The sequence below is a fragment of the Lepeophtheirus salmonis genome, chromosome 6 (assembly GCF_016086655.4).
Source record: "Lepeophtheirus salmonis chromosome 6, UVic_Lsal_1.4, whole genome shotgun sequence".
NCBI classification, from domain to species: domain Eukaryota; kingdom Metazoa; phylum Arthropoda; class Copepoda; order Siphonostomatoida; family Caligidae; genus Lepeophtheirus; species Lepeophtheirus salmonis.
The window spans coordinates 1,942,410-1,959,312 of NC_052136.2; the positions used below are offsets into that span (position 1 = coordinate 1,942,410).

Sequence of the window (16,903 nt, forward strand, 5' to 3'; positions counted from 1 at the left end):
CAACAAAAATAAAACGGTTTCAGACCGGTCTAGGATTTCCAGACCAAGACCCAACCCTATAAAATACCTTTTTATGGTGCGTACATGAGTTTGTATGTGTGAGATAGAGAAAAGAAAAGGTCGACCTATGAATGTGTCTTAAAGATGTTATATATGTATATATACATAAATGTGAGCTCGTAAAGATGAAGATAATATCATCTCTTTGTTTTGTATCTTTAATCAAAAAATATTTTGACATCAAAAAGTAGAAAACACTCTGTTTGTTAGATATGTGTATACCTACATATAGGAATAGAGCGACCTTCTCAGAGTTATACATATTTTAAGTAAGATATACATAATGGAGACACAAAAGGCCTAAGTTACGAAACACGTTATTTTTATGTCTGTATAGTAAGAGATAAATAAAGTTGTACTCAATACAGGGGCGTCCGCAGGTTATGCACTGGAGGGGATGTAGCCCCCCATCCCCCCAAAAAAAGAACAAAATCGAATATCCCATTTTTCCACGAAAAAATTAAATTTTTTGTGACTACCTTTGGGTTGTTGTAATTTTTTACCAAAAAATTCAATATTTTGAAATTTAATTTTTTGAAACTTTTTTTTTTAGAATTTTTGATTTTTTTGACTTTTTTGATAATACCTGTGAATTATTGAAAAAATTTCGAAAAAATTTAATTTTTTTCAGAATACCTATGATTTTTTGAAATTTTTTTCGAAAAATATTTAATTTTTTGTGTATGGCTGTGGATTTTGGAAATATTTTTGCATAAAAATGAAATATTTGAATTTTTTTTTTTTTTTTCCAAAGGAATAGTTGACTATTAACATTTCCTTTTATCCCAAACACTTTTGGACCCCCTACAGCCATGATGCCAACCCCTTTGACTACACCTTTTGGGTGTATGTCGAGGAGAAGGCCAGCAGTTTCCGTTATCCAAACATCGAGTTCCTCAATGTCACTATCAGCCAGTACTGAGACGCCATGACAGATGACTACATCCGCAGGGTGCTAGACCTTCCACCACCCCCTGGAAGCCATCATTGCCGCAAGGGGCCTATATTAATGTTTAAGAAAGCTCAGACACACATATATTTAGAATATTAATTTTGTTGAAATTATATTGGTAATTAATTAATAAATTATATCTTGTTGAAGTTTAAAATTCAACGTTTTTAGAGATTTTAATGGACCATCCGATACAGCAAGAAATTATACAACAAACTTTCGAAGATCCCACATTTTTAGGAACAGTGTAAGGACTGACAAGTCCTAAAACTTGAACAAAACAAATGAATTTAGACTCACACAGCACTAGAGAGGAAACTTAAGCTCATAGATGTAACCTACCCCCTAATAAAAACTAAAAACTTTGTGATAAATTAAAGTTTTACTGAATTGTAAAGTCTAGATTAGTATAATATGTAAAAAATATTAATTTATAGAAAACATTTAATAAGCAATGTGCGTAGTATCCTAAGCGGAAGTGTACAATACTTGATTTAACGTCTTAAAACTTTTAAACCTGTTTCATACTTCCTGTAGTCTAGTACAGTTTTTTCATATATGTATATACTTTATTTATTTTTTTGGACATACTTTGATAAATTATTCATTATCTGAGTCAAAAAACCTAATGTTAAGTAAAAAATAGTTAACTTCAAGTTAAGTATGACACACTATTAAGTCATTTCCCCTTCCCCCCCCCCTAACAAAATTTGAAGCACTCCGACATACTCCATTAAATCTGTACAATATATAATTACAATAAGCTTGAATTGTTGTGTCAGTTCCAAAAAAGACCGACTTGATTCATCATAAGGATTAGCTATTAAGTTGACATTGTTTTAATAGTTAAAAATGCCTACCAACTTGAAACCTATCTAGCCATTATTATACTTATTTGAGGTCATTTAACATTTAACTTCCTAAAACGTTATTATAGGTCGATGTTCACAAATTGGAAATACAACTGACGTAATCGGTCTATACCGAATTTTAAATTAAACCAATCCAGACCGAATTGTTCTTAGAGACCTATCTAGACCGATTTTCTAAAAATAATAACAAGTTGAAGTTGCCAGGGGTCATCAATACGTAACATCATTTTGATAAAACTGGGACCTCCTATTCGGATGAATCAATAACTGGATCCTCCAGACAGCAGTAGAAGTTTCCGCTAGAAAAATGATTGACAAAAATTTGGCCCACCTGCTCTATTCTTTATTGCAATTCTAATGGTCGAAAATAAGGAAATCAGAGATTGATTTAAAGATTAGTGAAGAAACCATTGGAAAAGCACGGTAATGTTTCACAGCAAATATGTCCTGAAATCCTTCGTGTCAACCCCTACACAACTTTGCTGCAAAAATGGTTCCGATATATACTTGCAAAATCCTCCCTATATATGAACAAATCAAATAAAGAAAATATTTACGCCTTCTTTTGTAAGACCTCATCAGAAGAAATATCATTTCGTCTTCTCTAATATTGTCAAAAAGGGAATCCGATTATAGAAAAATAGTGAGTTGCCGCAAGCAGAATTTTACTACATGAGTATTTTCGATTTTCTAAAAAAATACTCGTTACATGCCTAAACATTCCATACTCGCCTCAACACTTTTAGCTCCTTAAAAAAATCATATTTTTTAATGAATTATTGAAACTTGTCATTTAAACATTTGTATAGTTCTCTAAAGGACTCTGTATTTGTAATTGAATATATTTTATATTGTCAATATTAAAGGATCTTATAATAACAATAATACTTGTATACCAGAAGGACTATAACACATTTAATATAAGAAGTACGTCTAGGAAATTAAAATGGGCTCGAAAAAGAATCCCAAGCTTTGACGAGTTCCGAGTAATACTCAGTTTTTGATGCCCACGAGCCAAGTTTTGTATCTTTTTTTATTTTCTTCATAAAACTCTAGTACCAATTTACGAGTTTTACTCATGACACGTCATAAATAAAAATGCTTGATAATCTCATCGCAGAAAATTACGGAAATAAGTTCTAGAACAGAGACTGGCTTGCCACGTCCTCTATTAGAGGAAAAGTCGAATACAAAGTGGAGGCAACACTTGTTAAAACTCTTTGGCCAATTTACACCTCCAAATCTAAAAAAAAAGAACTATTCCAGTTGGACTAGAGGAGATTATTGTACGTTTCATGAACTCTTATAAACTAATGATGGATAGCTTCTAGTTTTTTTAACTAATTCTAAATTATGTAAATCATTTCAAATAGTTTTATATAAGTTAATTTTCTTTTATAATATGGGGTCAGATATTTAATACAAAATTATTTTTAAAAAATGGGCCCTCATTACTTATGAATGGGCTCCGGTGGCCTTGAGTATAAGTATATGTGATTATATCGGAAAAATTGGATCTTTATTTTTAAGTAATCAAATATATACATATATATATTTTTTTTTAATTTTGGAAGATAACATAAATTTTTATTTTAAAATGAATCATTTTAATTAGAAATTTCTATAAAAAAGAAAATATTCTCAACCACAGCAACGACAATTATCTGCAAATTTGATATGGTGAAATTTCACGCAATGTAATATTGTAACACTAAGGTATGATATTTGTTTAATTGTTCGTGGGTTTAGTAGACTCCATATCTCGACGCCATATAACGACTTTAAATGTTTCTATAAGTTTACTCCTGTTTTAATCTCTATCAAATAAATAATTAATTAACTTTGCACTCGATAAAAGAAAGAAAAACTAACATCCCCTGTTTTCAAATATTATATATTGATAATTAATTAATTATTAAATATGATATTATGAATATTGAAGGGTAAATTCCTTAATTAAAACTTATTATTTATAGTATTTTATTAGTTTCCTAATTAAGATACTAATTAAAATAACATTTTTTTGTTTTCTTTACATCAAATAAGAGTAAAAGTATTAGTGTTGAGAGTCGGCCCAAGACCGACTTTTTTTGTGTTCGGGCTTAAGGGATTTTTCGATATTTCGGTCCCAACATAAATTTAGACCGTGGATCGAAATTTTCGTATTTTTATCTCTTTTTGTAGTGATCAAGACCAATGTATATTTGAAGACCGAAGTAGTTGAAATTATAACAACAGTTTCAGACCGGTCTATGATTTCAAGACCGAACCCCAACCCTATTAATTATAAAATAATTATAAAAACCCAAAATCAACACCTACCTACACCAACTTTCTTATCCTTAGGTGGGGGCGTCCAATTCTTTGTCATTTCCTGGATTCTGAAATATAAGTAAATATTATTGGTATTTATTCATCAAATTAATAATTTAATTCAAATAGATGTCAATTTATATTTAAAACTTAGTGGGCGGGAGTATAGTGCCCTGACACAAAATACCGGGTATTGAAAAAGTACTGAGACCTCCCTCTAAGTAGTAAAATACTCCTAATTAACCAGGATGATGTTGTACATATAAATTTTTATTTTATAATATTTTTTTACTATAACAATGCACATGAATCACCCTCCATCAGCCTCAATGAAAGTCATCAACTACCCCTGGAACCCCTTGCACTCATTGACAACGTAGTCCTTTTTCATAATCCTACATTCCCGGTAAATGGAGGTCGTCAGGGCAACAACATTGAGGTGTTGGACTTTGCAGGCCTTCTTCTCAATTTGTCACCAAATAGAATAACCCAGTGGATTCAGATATGGGCTCTGAGGGGGCCGAAGGTTCTGAGACCAGAAGTTCATGTTGTTACCCATCCACTCTTGTACAATGTTGGTAGTATAGGCTGGAGCTCTGTCCTGCTGAAATACGTACATGGCCTTGTTGGACTTCTTCATGGTCTTGGTGATCTATGGGACCACATTTTCCTTCGACACCATAAAATAGATGGACAAAGGCAACCGGTATCCCAACAAAAAACCAAATTGGAGGCATTTTTTCTCCAGTTGATACCAAAAAAAAACCAATATCATCACAGAGGCCAAATGTTTGTTCTTGGTGACTGTCCTGATGATTTTGTCAGCCTTGCCAATGCATACCACCCGATCATTTTGCTTGTTGTAGATGGGCCAATGGTAAAGGTATTTTCATCAGAGAAAAAATTAACCAGTTGATGTTGTGCTTCAGATCATTCAAAAGTTGTTGACATCGCTGAAGACAGAGTTATTTTTGAACTTGGGACAAGAATGGCTTCTCAATTCTTCTAAGCGACCTTCCCCCAGCCTTTGGGGTGGCCTTGCCCACAGTGGAACGAAGCTATTCAAAATAATCGGAACTTTAAGATTTAATTAACAGCACCTATTCAAAATCGTATTTTTACAAGGTGGCACTATTTTTTCTATATCCAATACTAGGTCTAAAGTAGAGTTGGATTAAAGTATTACTCGAGCTTGAAAAATACTCGACATAAGTAAAGACAAAATTTGTTTGTAATTAACTCAAATACTCTACATACATAGTTTGAACTCCAACCACAGAAACTCGAAATATTTATATGAGTCTCCATTATTCAAGTATCTAGTTATTTATTATTTTCGATATCAAGGGTATGTAATTGTAAAATACAAATTTATAAATGACTATTCAAAATAGAAGATAATTTAGAAATATTATTTATTTAATTATTCATAATAAAGATAGGAAATGCGTCATAAACTACAACTATTATGTAAGTTATAACTAATTTTATGGCCAGCCAAACTTTTACAACTTATAACAGACAGTTTTAACTGTCTTAAGGACCACTATTTTTTATTTGTTTTGTTTTGTTTTTTTGTTAAAAACATAATATATTAATATTACATATAACTTATCTTATTTAAAGTTATTTGCAAAAGTTTAAGGTACATGGGATATTTGCTTATATTTAGCAGATAATGAAGAGTGTATTTCAGAAGAAAGAAAAAAATATGTCCTGTTTAGTCGAACGAAGTGAAATAGTATTGACACTTACTTTGTACCCTTTTGAATGAATTTAGACTGATTTTTTTTTTTTTTTCAGGAACTAATTGGAGTAAACTTCATCATAGGGTCGTCTTCAGTGTACGTTTTCCTTAGGCGCCCTGTTCTCTTTTTGTCCGAATAAATCCCAAAATCTGCAAAACTACTGATGGCAATGCGAACATCTGTCCTTCTACCGCACATCTTTACGCCAAATTCTCGCTCAGAGTAGCCTTTATCGTGTAACGTCACTATTTTAGTCCTTTGAACATACGAAAAGGTAGCTTTTTCGCCCATTTTTGAAGAATATCAATTAAAGCTATTATGAGAGCACAGCCTTATCCTGCAAACGTTATTAGGCAACATCTTCCAGATTGATAAACCTAGTGGAACATGACACGTACCATACTTGTATAACACGCGGTCATATACTTCAAGAAAACGATTATCTTTGAATTAGCTGAAATATCAGAGGTAGTCCTAAACATTTGCAAACGACTGTATGCTATTTCTGGATAGCAAACTCGAACCTGATTTTAGATACTCGAAGTAAAATATGAGGTCCATCACCTTTCTCGAACTTGACTCCACTTCAATCATCAAAATCTTGAACTCGAAAATTTTAACTCGAATCCAACTCTAGTCAAAAGTAACGAATGAAATAATTATGGTAATAGCTCGGATTGTCTACTACAAAAAACGTGAGACTTGAGAGAATGCTTAGAATTACAACCCATTACATAAGTACAGGAAGTGTACAAAATTAATTAGCTCAGTCAAATAAGTACATATGAGATATTTCAATAAAAGCAATTTTGACATAATACATTTAATAATATTTTAAATCAATAAGAAATATGGCCTCCACATTTGTTTTTTTAAGAATCGTTTCACACGTTTTGTCATGGGGATTTTTTTTTTCTTACAGCTTCAGGCATTTTTTTCATCATAATATCAAATGACAATATCATTTGAGGGAGAGTAATTGAATCCTAAGATGAGGGTTGGGCAAACTATAGGATGTGACCCGAAAAAAAGTTTCTATAAAACATTATAAATGTGATTCAGGGGAAGTACATTTTAATAATTTTTAATATAAATCAATAAAGCAAATTAGCAGCCGGTACTGTGTCTCTTAACTTTTCCTCCGAAAATGATTGTTAAAACAGCTCTGAATTAAGTTACCCCAAATATGGCAGCTATATTTTAATTCAATTATTCATAACTGAATAATAGCTCATTTGAGTTTAGAACAACTATAAGAGGCATAAATAATAAAAACAACGACTGCTGAAAAAAAATAACAAAACAGGAGTTGCCGATCAGGGGCATCCTCTTATCTCTAAAAGCAATAATCCCAAAAGACATGACATGAATTGATTTTTTTCTCCGTAGATCAATTGTGGATAAAACTTGATATCTGACATAACAGCTATTGTAGACTTGGTCAATTCCAAAGTTAATAGAAATACATAAAGATTTTCAGACTACTGTTTGACTTCCAATACGCTTTTGAATAGGGACGTTAAAGAGTATATACTCTTACTATTAATTATATAATTTCTAGTATTATATGCCGTTAATATACCGTTGTTATACTCTATGACGTCAAAATCTATCTGTCTAGCCAGCAGTCTGTACTGTACATCATATTGAAAATCATGGCAAGACTGATTGCATGATGGTATAACCTTGTATTTCTATTAACCTTGGTCAATTGTAACGATTAACAATAGCGATTGCAGCGTGTGGCTCATTACTTTTCTCAAATGACTGACTACATCTTCATGTTTCTCCCCATCATTTTTGTCTTTTCATATCAGCTGGATTGTACGAATATTTACTTTCATGATGTCGACAATCCGATTTGACCGTTTGTTCTGATCAAATCATCGACCTTTTTTACTCCAACTAGAAACAGTGTCATATCATTTGAGAGCGAATGGTCAAAGAAATTCATATGTACCAACGATTTAAAAAAAAAAAATCATAAAAAATTTAATTAAATCTTTAAAAAAATGGAAAATACATCTGTACCACCCTGTAGACTCTATGTTTGGAGCAACACAAGGACTTTGATTCTCATTTATTATCTGTTGCACCCCCCCCCCTCCCCTGCAATAAGAAATAAAAACCTTTTTCGATAAAATTATTATAATTACACCTCTTAATAATAGTATATTAACATTGAAAAAGTATAATTTGAATATATGTACATACAATTATATAAAATATATAACAAAATAATATTTTAACCTCCAAAGCAACCTGTGTTAGATCTTACAAAATCAAAATGAGGAAGTTAGACAATGAAAAAAAAGAATAACGTTTCCATTTATTAATTAATGTCATAATAACTAAAAATATGTACAATAGGCGGGACCCGATTTCTTATAATTAAGCACCGAGCCTAAAGCAAGTGCCCCAAATGTCTTCTCCTCATAAAAACAGCATTGATATTTACCTATCCTTCTTTTATCGACCATAGTTCTTAATGTGTCTCTTAATCTCTAAGTGAATACAGATACCATATGAATAAGCTAGATCTACTCTGCAGAACATAAACTAGCTGGAGCTTGTACATTGAGAGGAAATCTAACAAGGACATTATGGAAACTTTTTAGAGGGAAGTAATTTTCAAAGATTGCAATGTGACGTGAATATCATCAAAAATCAGCTTACTTACGGCTTGTTGGATAAATAAGACATATTATCAAATGACAGGAAAAACGTCATGAGATACTGAGTGGTCAATTAAAATCTGAACAATTTAAACAATTCAACAAGATATACTTTATTAATTAACAATAAAATGTCAACAAAATTAATACGTTTAATAGATGTGTGTCTGAGATCTATTTATCATTAATGTAGCCCCCTTAGCGTCAATATTGGCTTCAAGGCGGAAAGCCCGGCACCCACTGCAGATTGCATGGGCCCAAGGGACTTCAACGGATTGGCCAGTTTAGTCTTCTTGATAGACCCTTTCTTCCTCTTTAGCGTTTCAGACTTGCTCACGGTGTTCTTGGAGACGCCCAATTGCTTGAAGTGCGTGAATGGAAATTCGTATATCACGTTCAAGTGTCATTTTCTCGACTTGTACGTAACCTAGAGACTCAAGTTTGTTTTGTTTATTAACTAATTGTAATAAAGTATGAATTAATTTAAATCACTCAACCTTAATTATTTATTGAATTAGTAAGTGTTCAGATTTCAATGAACCACCCAGTAAACGTTCTTTTGTCCACAACTTGAGGAAATTTTAAACTTTATTCTAGCAAGGTTAATTGAAAAACACTGCAATGTGGATTATTTCCTTGATTTCCGAGATATCTGGATTTGTGTACTTTTTATAAGAGACAGTTCGAAGGTTTAACTTTATTCCAGGGTATCCCTGTTTTTTCTACGTTATATAATATAATCTATTTAAAAAAAAGTCTCAATCATTGACATACTTAGCCTCAGGAAAAGTGATTTATGTGCATTACTCATCCACTGTTACTCCTTTGAACGTTTTTCAAAGCTAGTAAAGTTTTAATGTGCGGTTTGTCGACATAACTCGAGGTAATTAACAATATACTATGAGACTTGTAGCTTTAGTATGAGTCAAATACTAATCTAACTTTTTTTATATTTGACATTGCATACGTTGCAGATATTCCTTTTTTATCTGTTTTTGAAAATGTTAATTATTATTGGATTTGAAATATACGTTTTAAAATCTATGATATATCTGCTATGCACAAGTCTCAAATATTATACAGGCTGTATAAACCTCGGCCAAATTATAATTTTAAATGAAAAAATGTAGTTACAATTTATGAATAACAAGTAGAGCTGTCTTCGGTTAAGATACAAGCCCCAAAGCCTACTGTCCGAACCTTCTATCTCGTCATTTATTTCCAATGTAAAAAAAATCATTTAAAACTAATCAATGACGTCATCTTCGAGCTGATACCTTATGAAAAATAAGCTGACGATGAAATTATTAAGCATTTTTATGTGTTACATTTACAAATTGGAAGAGCAGGGACGTCCGCAGGGGCTGGATGGGCTGTAGTCCGCCCCTCCAAATTAAATAATTTTTGTTTTTTACTAAAAAATTTAATATTTCATTTTTTTTTTTTCAAAAAAATTATTATTTCCATTTATCTTTCAAAAATTTAATATTTTGTGAACTAGGGATTTTTGAAAAAATTTCAGATTTATTTTTTATTTTTTGTTGACAGCTGGGGATGTATGACAAAATTTTCCACTTTATTTTATTTTTTGTGAACAGCTATTAATTTTTGAAGTTTATTCCCAAAAAATTTAATTTCTTGTGAAAAGTTGTAGATTTTTTTTTTTTTTTTTTTGAAAAACTTAGTTTTTGAAATTTTTTTCCAAATTTTTAAAATATTTGTATTTTTTTTTTTTTTTTTAAATTCTATTGACGCCCCTCTATTAATACTTTTCTATTTCAACTCTTCTTGAACCAAGGTTTAAAGACAGATTGTTGAGGAGGAAGTGAGCAAACGAAGAGTTGATGAAGAATTAAGTTCAGAATTGATCAAACGGCATGAAAATTAATATACAAGATAAAATCCCTCCTTCAAATACTTCATATGAATCTTTGATTTTGTGGAGTTAATTTGACGGAAAAAATAAACTCCCACGAGAGAGAGCAAATTTCCAAAAATCTCTTATCCGAAATTGATACTAAGAATTACTTCGACATTCCCCTACAGTCTAGAACTTTAAATCCTCAGCAGTGGTGTCTCTACTAAGGACGAACAAGATTTGCTCTTATTTTTCGACTTGCTAAGAAATATTTGTCAATTAGTGGATGTTCTTCGCGTCATCGTATTTGTATGATTCATTTCGTACCTAAATACATTAAACCCCTAAAATTTCTTATCAACCAACCTCCAATATTAGAAATTGAAAATTTATAATCAAATTGAAATAAGTTTATCAAGAAATAAAGCTTCAAAATTAATGCCTTTTTATTCAATTGTATTGTTATTTATTGTATTGTACTTTATGAACTAGTTATTACATGGTGATTTTCTAAATATATTTAGCTTTATTGAGTATAAATTGGAATAAATTAATTGTAGCATATTTTGGTCCAAAAGCTCGCAGATAGGCCCTCAATCCGAACCTCGTAGCCCAACTTAGCCCGAACCTCGAACCACCTTTACTAACAAGTACCAGATGTATTAAAACTATTTTCTTTTCACTTGTATTGCTAATATCTCGAGGTTGTGTCAACTGATTTTTAAAAATGCTAGGGGTGATGATAGTTAAGAGTCTAAGCTGTAAAGTAAGTAAATTACGTCAAAGTAGCCACTTTTCTCCGTGCAAGAGTAACAAAAACGGACATTGTCAAGCAGAATGGTATGAACTCCAAGGCTGTTTAAACCTCAAAAACAGTCTGGAAGCTGGAATCACTGGACAGGAAGCCTGGAGGTGGCCACTCCATAAAAAAAGTCCTGAGTCTGGGATTGGTTATATGAAATGGGCTTAGTCCCGGGCGGGTGCAGGCTTACAGCAGCCGTCCAGTCGAGATCCAAGTTGATCCCATGGATCAAAACCAGCTGCCCTAACAACAATGTGGTTCTCCAATAGAATGGAGCGTCTGCATATATCATCTAAGGGACCCAGTTCTTTCTCCAGACGAACATAGCTTTTCAGTACAAGACAAATTGGGCATCGTACACCTCAAACGGGAACCCGTTGTGACTTCTGAACGCATGTGGAGAGCAAGGCTAGTGGCATGCACCACCACAGCACTGAGAGCCTCTGTAAGATTTGGGACATGAACAACAAATTTGTCAGTAGGCAATGTTCAGCCTTCAAGCCCAACTAGGGGTCATCATTAAGCTTAATGGAGGTCATATTAAGCTGTAATAAACCTAAGTTGTAAATACAAAAATACCAACATAATACAAAAAGGCGTTATGGATTCCAAATCGGGAAATAGTTTTGGTACATCCAGTAAATGGAATGCAATAATTGAATATCCCTTAGATTGGTCATAAATAACAAAAGTCAACAATATTTGACGTTTACAAAAATCTTTTAAATTCCATATTTTATTGTAGGAGTACTTGGCAAGCTGATCATGAACCTGTAATTAGTTTTTTGGTATATAATCTGCTTTTTTGATCATTTTTGAGTATTTTACCTTATTTATAGGTTGAATATGAAAAAAATCAATAATCTACATAAAAATTAACTGATTTTTTGCAAAACTCTATGTTAATTTCAAATATGTCCTAATATTTCACATATGTAATCCTGAGAAAATGCAATTTAAAGGTTATAAAACCCCAATAATGTAAGGGGTTTATATGAAAAGGAATAACACCTCGGTTTTTGAATTGTTTTTACGTCAAAGAAACTTATTTGAAGCATAAATAATTAATGTTTCATTGACAAGAGTATTTGGTTCTAAAATGTCTAGTTAAGTTGCGATATTGATTTGAATATTTTTCTCTGTTAGCAGAAATTTATCAATGTCAAATATATATGGTATTTTCAGAATATGTGAAATATTTTTAATAAATATATCATATATCTTATTTGGCTTAATAAACCAACCACATGTTCAGGAAAAATTCGAAGGACTGAAGGTCTTGAGGGTTAAAAGGACCGGTCTTAACACTGGACTAGACTTATAGAAAAATATGTTATTTTTCTAGACGGATCTGGACCGATACTTTGATTCAGACCGCGTTTTGAAACCCCAGACCAAAATTTAAATCATTAATCGAAAATGAAACTGTCTACGATTAAAATTTTGGTAAAATAAGAGTATTCTTATTCAAGAGATCTATGTCTACATATTAAAATGGTAATATTTAGTTTACACAATAATATCCTATCAATATTTTATTAGGTTTATATGTGTTTCTTGAATTTTTTATAAGATAATATACTTATCACCATAATAACCAGGTCAAAATTACCTAAAAGCCAATTTTTGTACTTAAATACTTTTAGGAAAAATTGTAATCTAACAATATTATAATTTTTTACGTTCTTAAAAGTTGAGATCAATTTAGGAAAAAATAAAGAAATTTCAAGTTTTAAAACAATCAATACGAGGTATTTTTCACTTTTTCAAGTTGAAAACGGGTCAATTTGAGCCATTTGAGAAGACACGAGGGTTAATTTATACAAAACAACCTCTGTTCATATTATTAGCTAATGTATCTTCAAATACACTTCTTTCTCACGACACTAATATATTGATTTCCGATGCAATCTGATGTTAACCAGATATTTATAAATAATAAAAAAGACGTGATTTACACTCCTATTTTTAGATACTTATATGATTCATTCACTGAATACTACGATTATGGTTGTTTTTGGTTGTAATATATGCACAACCCATATATGGGAAAAACCGAATTAGTGTTTATTTAGGCGATACAAAACTTTTCATTTGTTAAATAGACTTAATTAAAGATTTAGGAGTATTCTTATTGGGGGCGGGGGGACGAAGATAAAGAAACATAGATTTAAGGGTTAAAATTCATTGATAAGACTTTATACCTTCGTACAAGGTTAAATTTCAGGTCAAACCCATACCTTACAATTAGTGTTGTGTCGGTCCTTATTTAGGATCGAGCACCGCGGTCTAGTACAGTCTTTGAAGAATGTAAAATCGATCCTTCGTGACGTCAATGGTCGTGTTTTTCCTCCTTTTAATTATTCCCTTATATAATAACAAATTTTATAACAATATAATATGTTCGTATTACAATTAGATATGCGCTATAATCTTAATAAATATTTAATATATTTTAGTTGGCTTAATAAACCATCGATATTTTTATGAACAATTCCAAGGACCCACAGTTAAGGACCGGTCCCAAAGACTGACGCTCCTTAGAACCAATAGGAACAGTCCTAAGACTGGACTGGACCGAACAAATAATAACCAACACAACACTAATCACAATGATCATAGATACTAGTGTTGGGCTTCAATCTGAAAATTCTAGACGGGTCTGAGACTATTATTATTTTTAGTGGAGTGAACTAATTTGGTACTTTAAACAAATTTTAACAAGTTCGGTCTCAATGAAAAATTCGGTATAGATTGGTCCCACAAAAAAAAAATATGTCTCATTGAGAATTCGGTCAAGACAAATTATATACAGGGGGTCCCCACATATGGCCGTTGTTGGGAACAAGAAAAATCCGTGTTATATGAAATCCCCGTTTTACTGGGACTCATTCACAATTCCTCAAAAAAAAAAAATCCCTCAGTATATAGTTTTTAATTTATTATCATAATATAAAAAAACGCGATATGAGAGAAATAACCTGCAGTCCAATAGCCTTACCACAAATTTTAGTTATGCCCCCCCCCTTTATTGCCTGTAAGCACTGGGTCCGAGAAAACTCAGCCAGACAAGGCACTGTCTATTTCTCAACTCCCTTGGAATGCCTAGAGGCATCCTAGTGGGCTTTCTAATATATGTACCAGTTCTTATACTAGTCTATATTTCATTTTAAGGTACGGGGATTCAGAATAATTCCTAACACGGTGTTATGCAGAATCTACGTTGTTTCAAACTGCGTTATGAGGGAATCCCCTGTAGATGATTGTTTGATGACGCCATTTGTATTTTAAAATTGTGAACATCCCCAATATAACATCATATGTAACTATATTAATCATATTTGTACAGCTTGTAAATCAGGTTAAGGGAGAAAATCGGTCTATGTATATATTGAGACCGTGGAAAAATGGTTTATAAAGCGATACCGTGGAAAATTGGTCATTAAATTGAGCCCCAAAAAGTTAGTCCACGTTTTGAAAACGTTTAAATTTTGGTCTACAATCTGAGATTGCGCCCTGGACCGAAATGTCGGTCCAAATCGGTGTAGAAAAAATCACTCAATACGGAACCCAAAAAAATTGGTCTTGGACCAAATCTTAACACTAATAGGTACAGCCTAAAAATACATCTATAACTAGAATGGTAATTCGATAGAGCCTAAAAACTCCGCCATAAATCAAATTGAGTTATTTATTATTAACGTTGTTTTTTTTTTTTACTTTTGATCTCTCAAAATTTAATGGCATCATACTGTGATAATATGTAACCTTTGTACCAAGTTTGATAAAAAATCAGTAAATTTAGCCCACATCCTGGTTACTAACAAAGTAACAGATGCAAAAATTAAAAGTTCAACTTTGTTGCGTAGGTAAAAACTCTGGCAACCTGTTACGGTCTCCCCTTCGCCTAATATAGTGGCAATCTCTAAGCGTCTCCCCTAGTTCTAATTATGTAAATACCGTACATATATGCCCTACATTTTGAAAATAAATGAAGTTGACATAATAGTTCCTGTTAAAGAACATAAACTAGGTGATATACTTATGCTTCTTTAATCAATAAATAGAAAGAAAATAAGACTGAAATCTAATAGTTAGTTTTGGGATTTTGTTTGGAAATCCTAGACCGGTCGAAGACACTGATAATTTGAACTCATTCAGTCCAACTTTGGTATGTGCAGATGTTTTTTATTTGAAGGCAAGACAGTCTTGGGGTGTGTATTTTTACAACATAAAATGAACTAATTTCAAATAAATATCCACGAAACTTCATCATCAAATGGCTTCATGAATAAAAAAAGACTGAATACCTGCTTTGAATGCTACTTGATGTCAAGGATATTTGAATATAATGAAAGTAAAATTGACTCAAAATTCTTTAGAATGACCAGATTTGTAGAATTTATTTGATTTCGGATGGGATTAGGAACGATAAAAGTAGGATAATTAAGAGGAAGATAACTTAATATTTCCATTGTATTAGTTAATTTTTATCTATAATATGGAAATAAGATTAAATAACAATGTAGTAACATATGTTTAATACACATTAGGGTTTGATATATAATAAAACTGAAATTTTTCATAAGGTTTAAGTCCTTTCATTTCTTAGTCCCAATTTGACATCCAAGGGTTAAATGTTTTACTTAATATTAATGAAGAAAGGGTTTTAATTGTTATAACACTTGATTATTTATGTCCCCAAAATTCCCAACCTCTACAATCCTAACGTTAGGTGAAAATACTTTATAGCTGTGGTTCTCAAACCCGAAATCCTTGGAGTATTAGGAGGCACTCTAAGGGGTACTTGAGATTTTGAAAAAAATATTTTACAAGGGTTACATAAATCAGGGGCGTCCGGAGGAGGTGGGCTGGAGGGGCTGTAACAACCTGCACCAAAAGAAAAAGAAAAAAATCAGGAATTTTTGTTGAATTTTATTTTTTCTAAAAATATAATATTTGAAAGTTAATTTACTTTTCTGTGATTAGTTATAAATATTAAAAATTTAATTTAATTGTCTGTGAAAAGTTATGGATATTAGAAATTTTTCTCCAAAAAATTTAATGTTTCAAATTTTTCAAAAAATTTTATTTTTTATGAATACCTGTGGATTTTTAATTTTTTTCCAAAAAATAACTCAATTTTATGTAAACAGTTGTGGTTTTATAAATTTTTTCCAAAAAAAAACTTAATTTTTTGATAATAGCTAAGGATTTTTGAATTTTTTCCGAAAAAACTTAATTTTTGAGAATGGATATGGTTTTTTGAAATTTTTCCAAAAAATTTAATTTTTTCGATAATACCCTAGATTTTTGAATTTTTTGTATAAAAAAATTAATTTTTGATAATAAATATAAATTTAAAAAAAAAAAAAAAAATTTTGAATAGCGATAGATTTTTATTTTATTTTTTTCAATAAAAATTTATTATTTTGAAATTTTTTTCAAAAAAATTAATTTTTGAAAAAATTTTCATCCAAAAATCTAATTTTTGGATTGTTTTTTTTTTAAATTCTACTGGTAAGGAGGTACTTGGGTTAAATAAATATTTTACATGTAGTATATCACAAAAAAAAAGGTTAACAATCCCTTTTCTACAGAATAATCATTAAAGAAATTGAGA

The 16,903-nt window shown here is 31.3% G+C and overlaps 1 protein-coding gene across 9 annotated transcripts in view; it reads right to left on the reverse strand.

Annotated features, from left to right (window-relative positions):
* LOC121120127 (dedicator of cytokinesis protein 3) overlaps nucleotides 1-16,903 on the reverse strand; it is a 137,761-nt gene that overhangs the window by 96,072 nt on the left and 24,786 nt on the right. For 7 of the 9 annotated variants that reach the window (XM_040714968.2, XM_071889243.1, XM_040714969.2 and 4 more), the window contains exon 2: nucleotides 4,207-4,265. The exons of the other annotated variants lie outside the window; for them this stretch is intronic. In XM_040714968.2, the coding sequence (XP_040570902.1) occupies nucleotides 4,207-4,255 (49 nt within the window). In that variant the 5' untranslated portion in view covers nucleotides 4,256-4,265. The remainder of the gene's footprint in view (nucleotides 1-4,206; nucleotides 4,266-16,903) is intronic. 9 annotated transcript variants of the gene reach the window in all.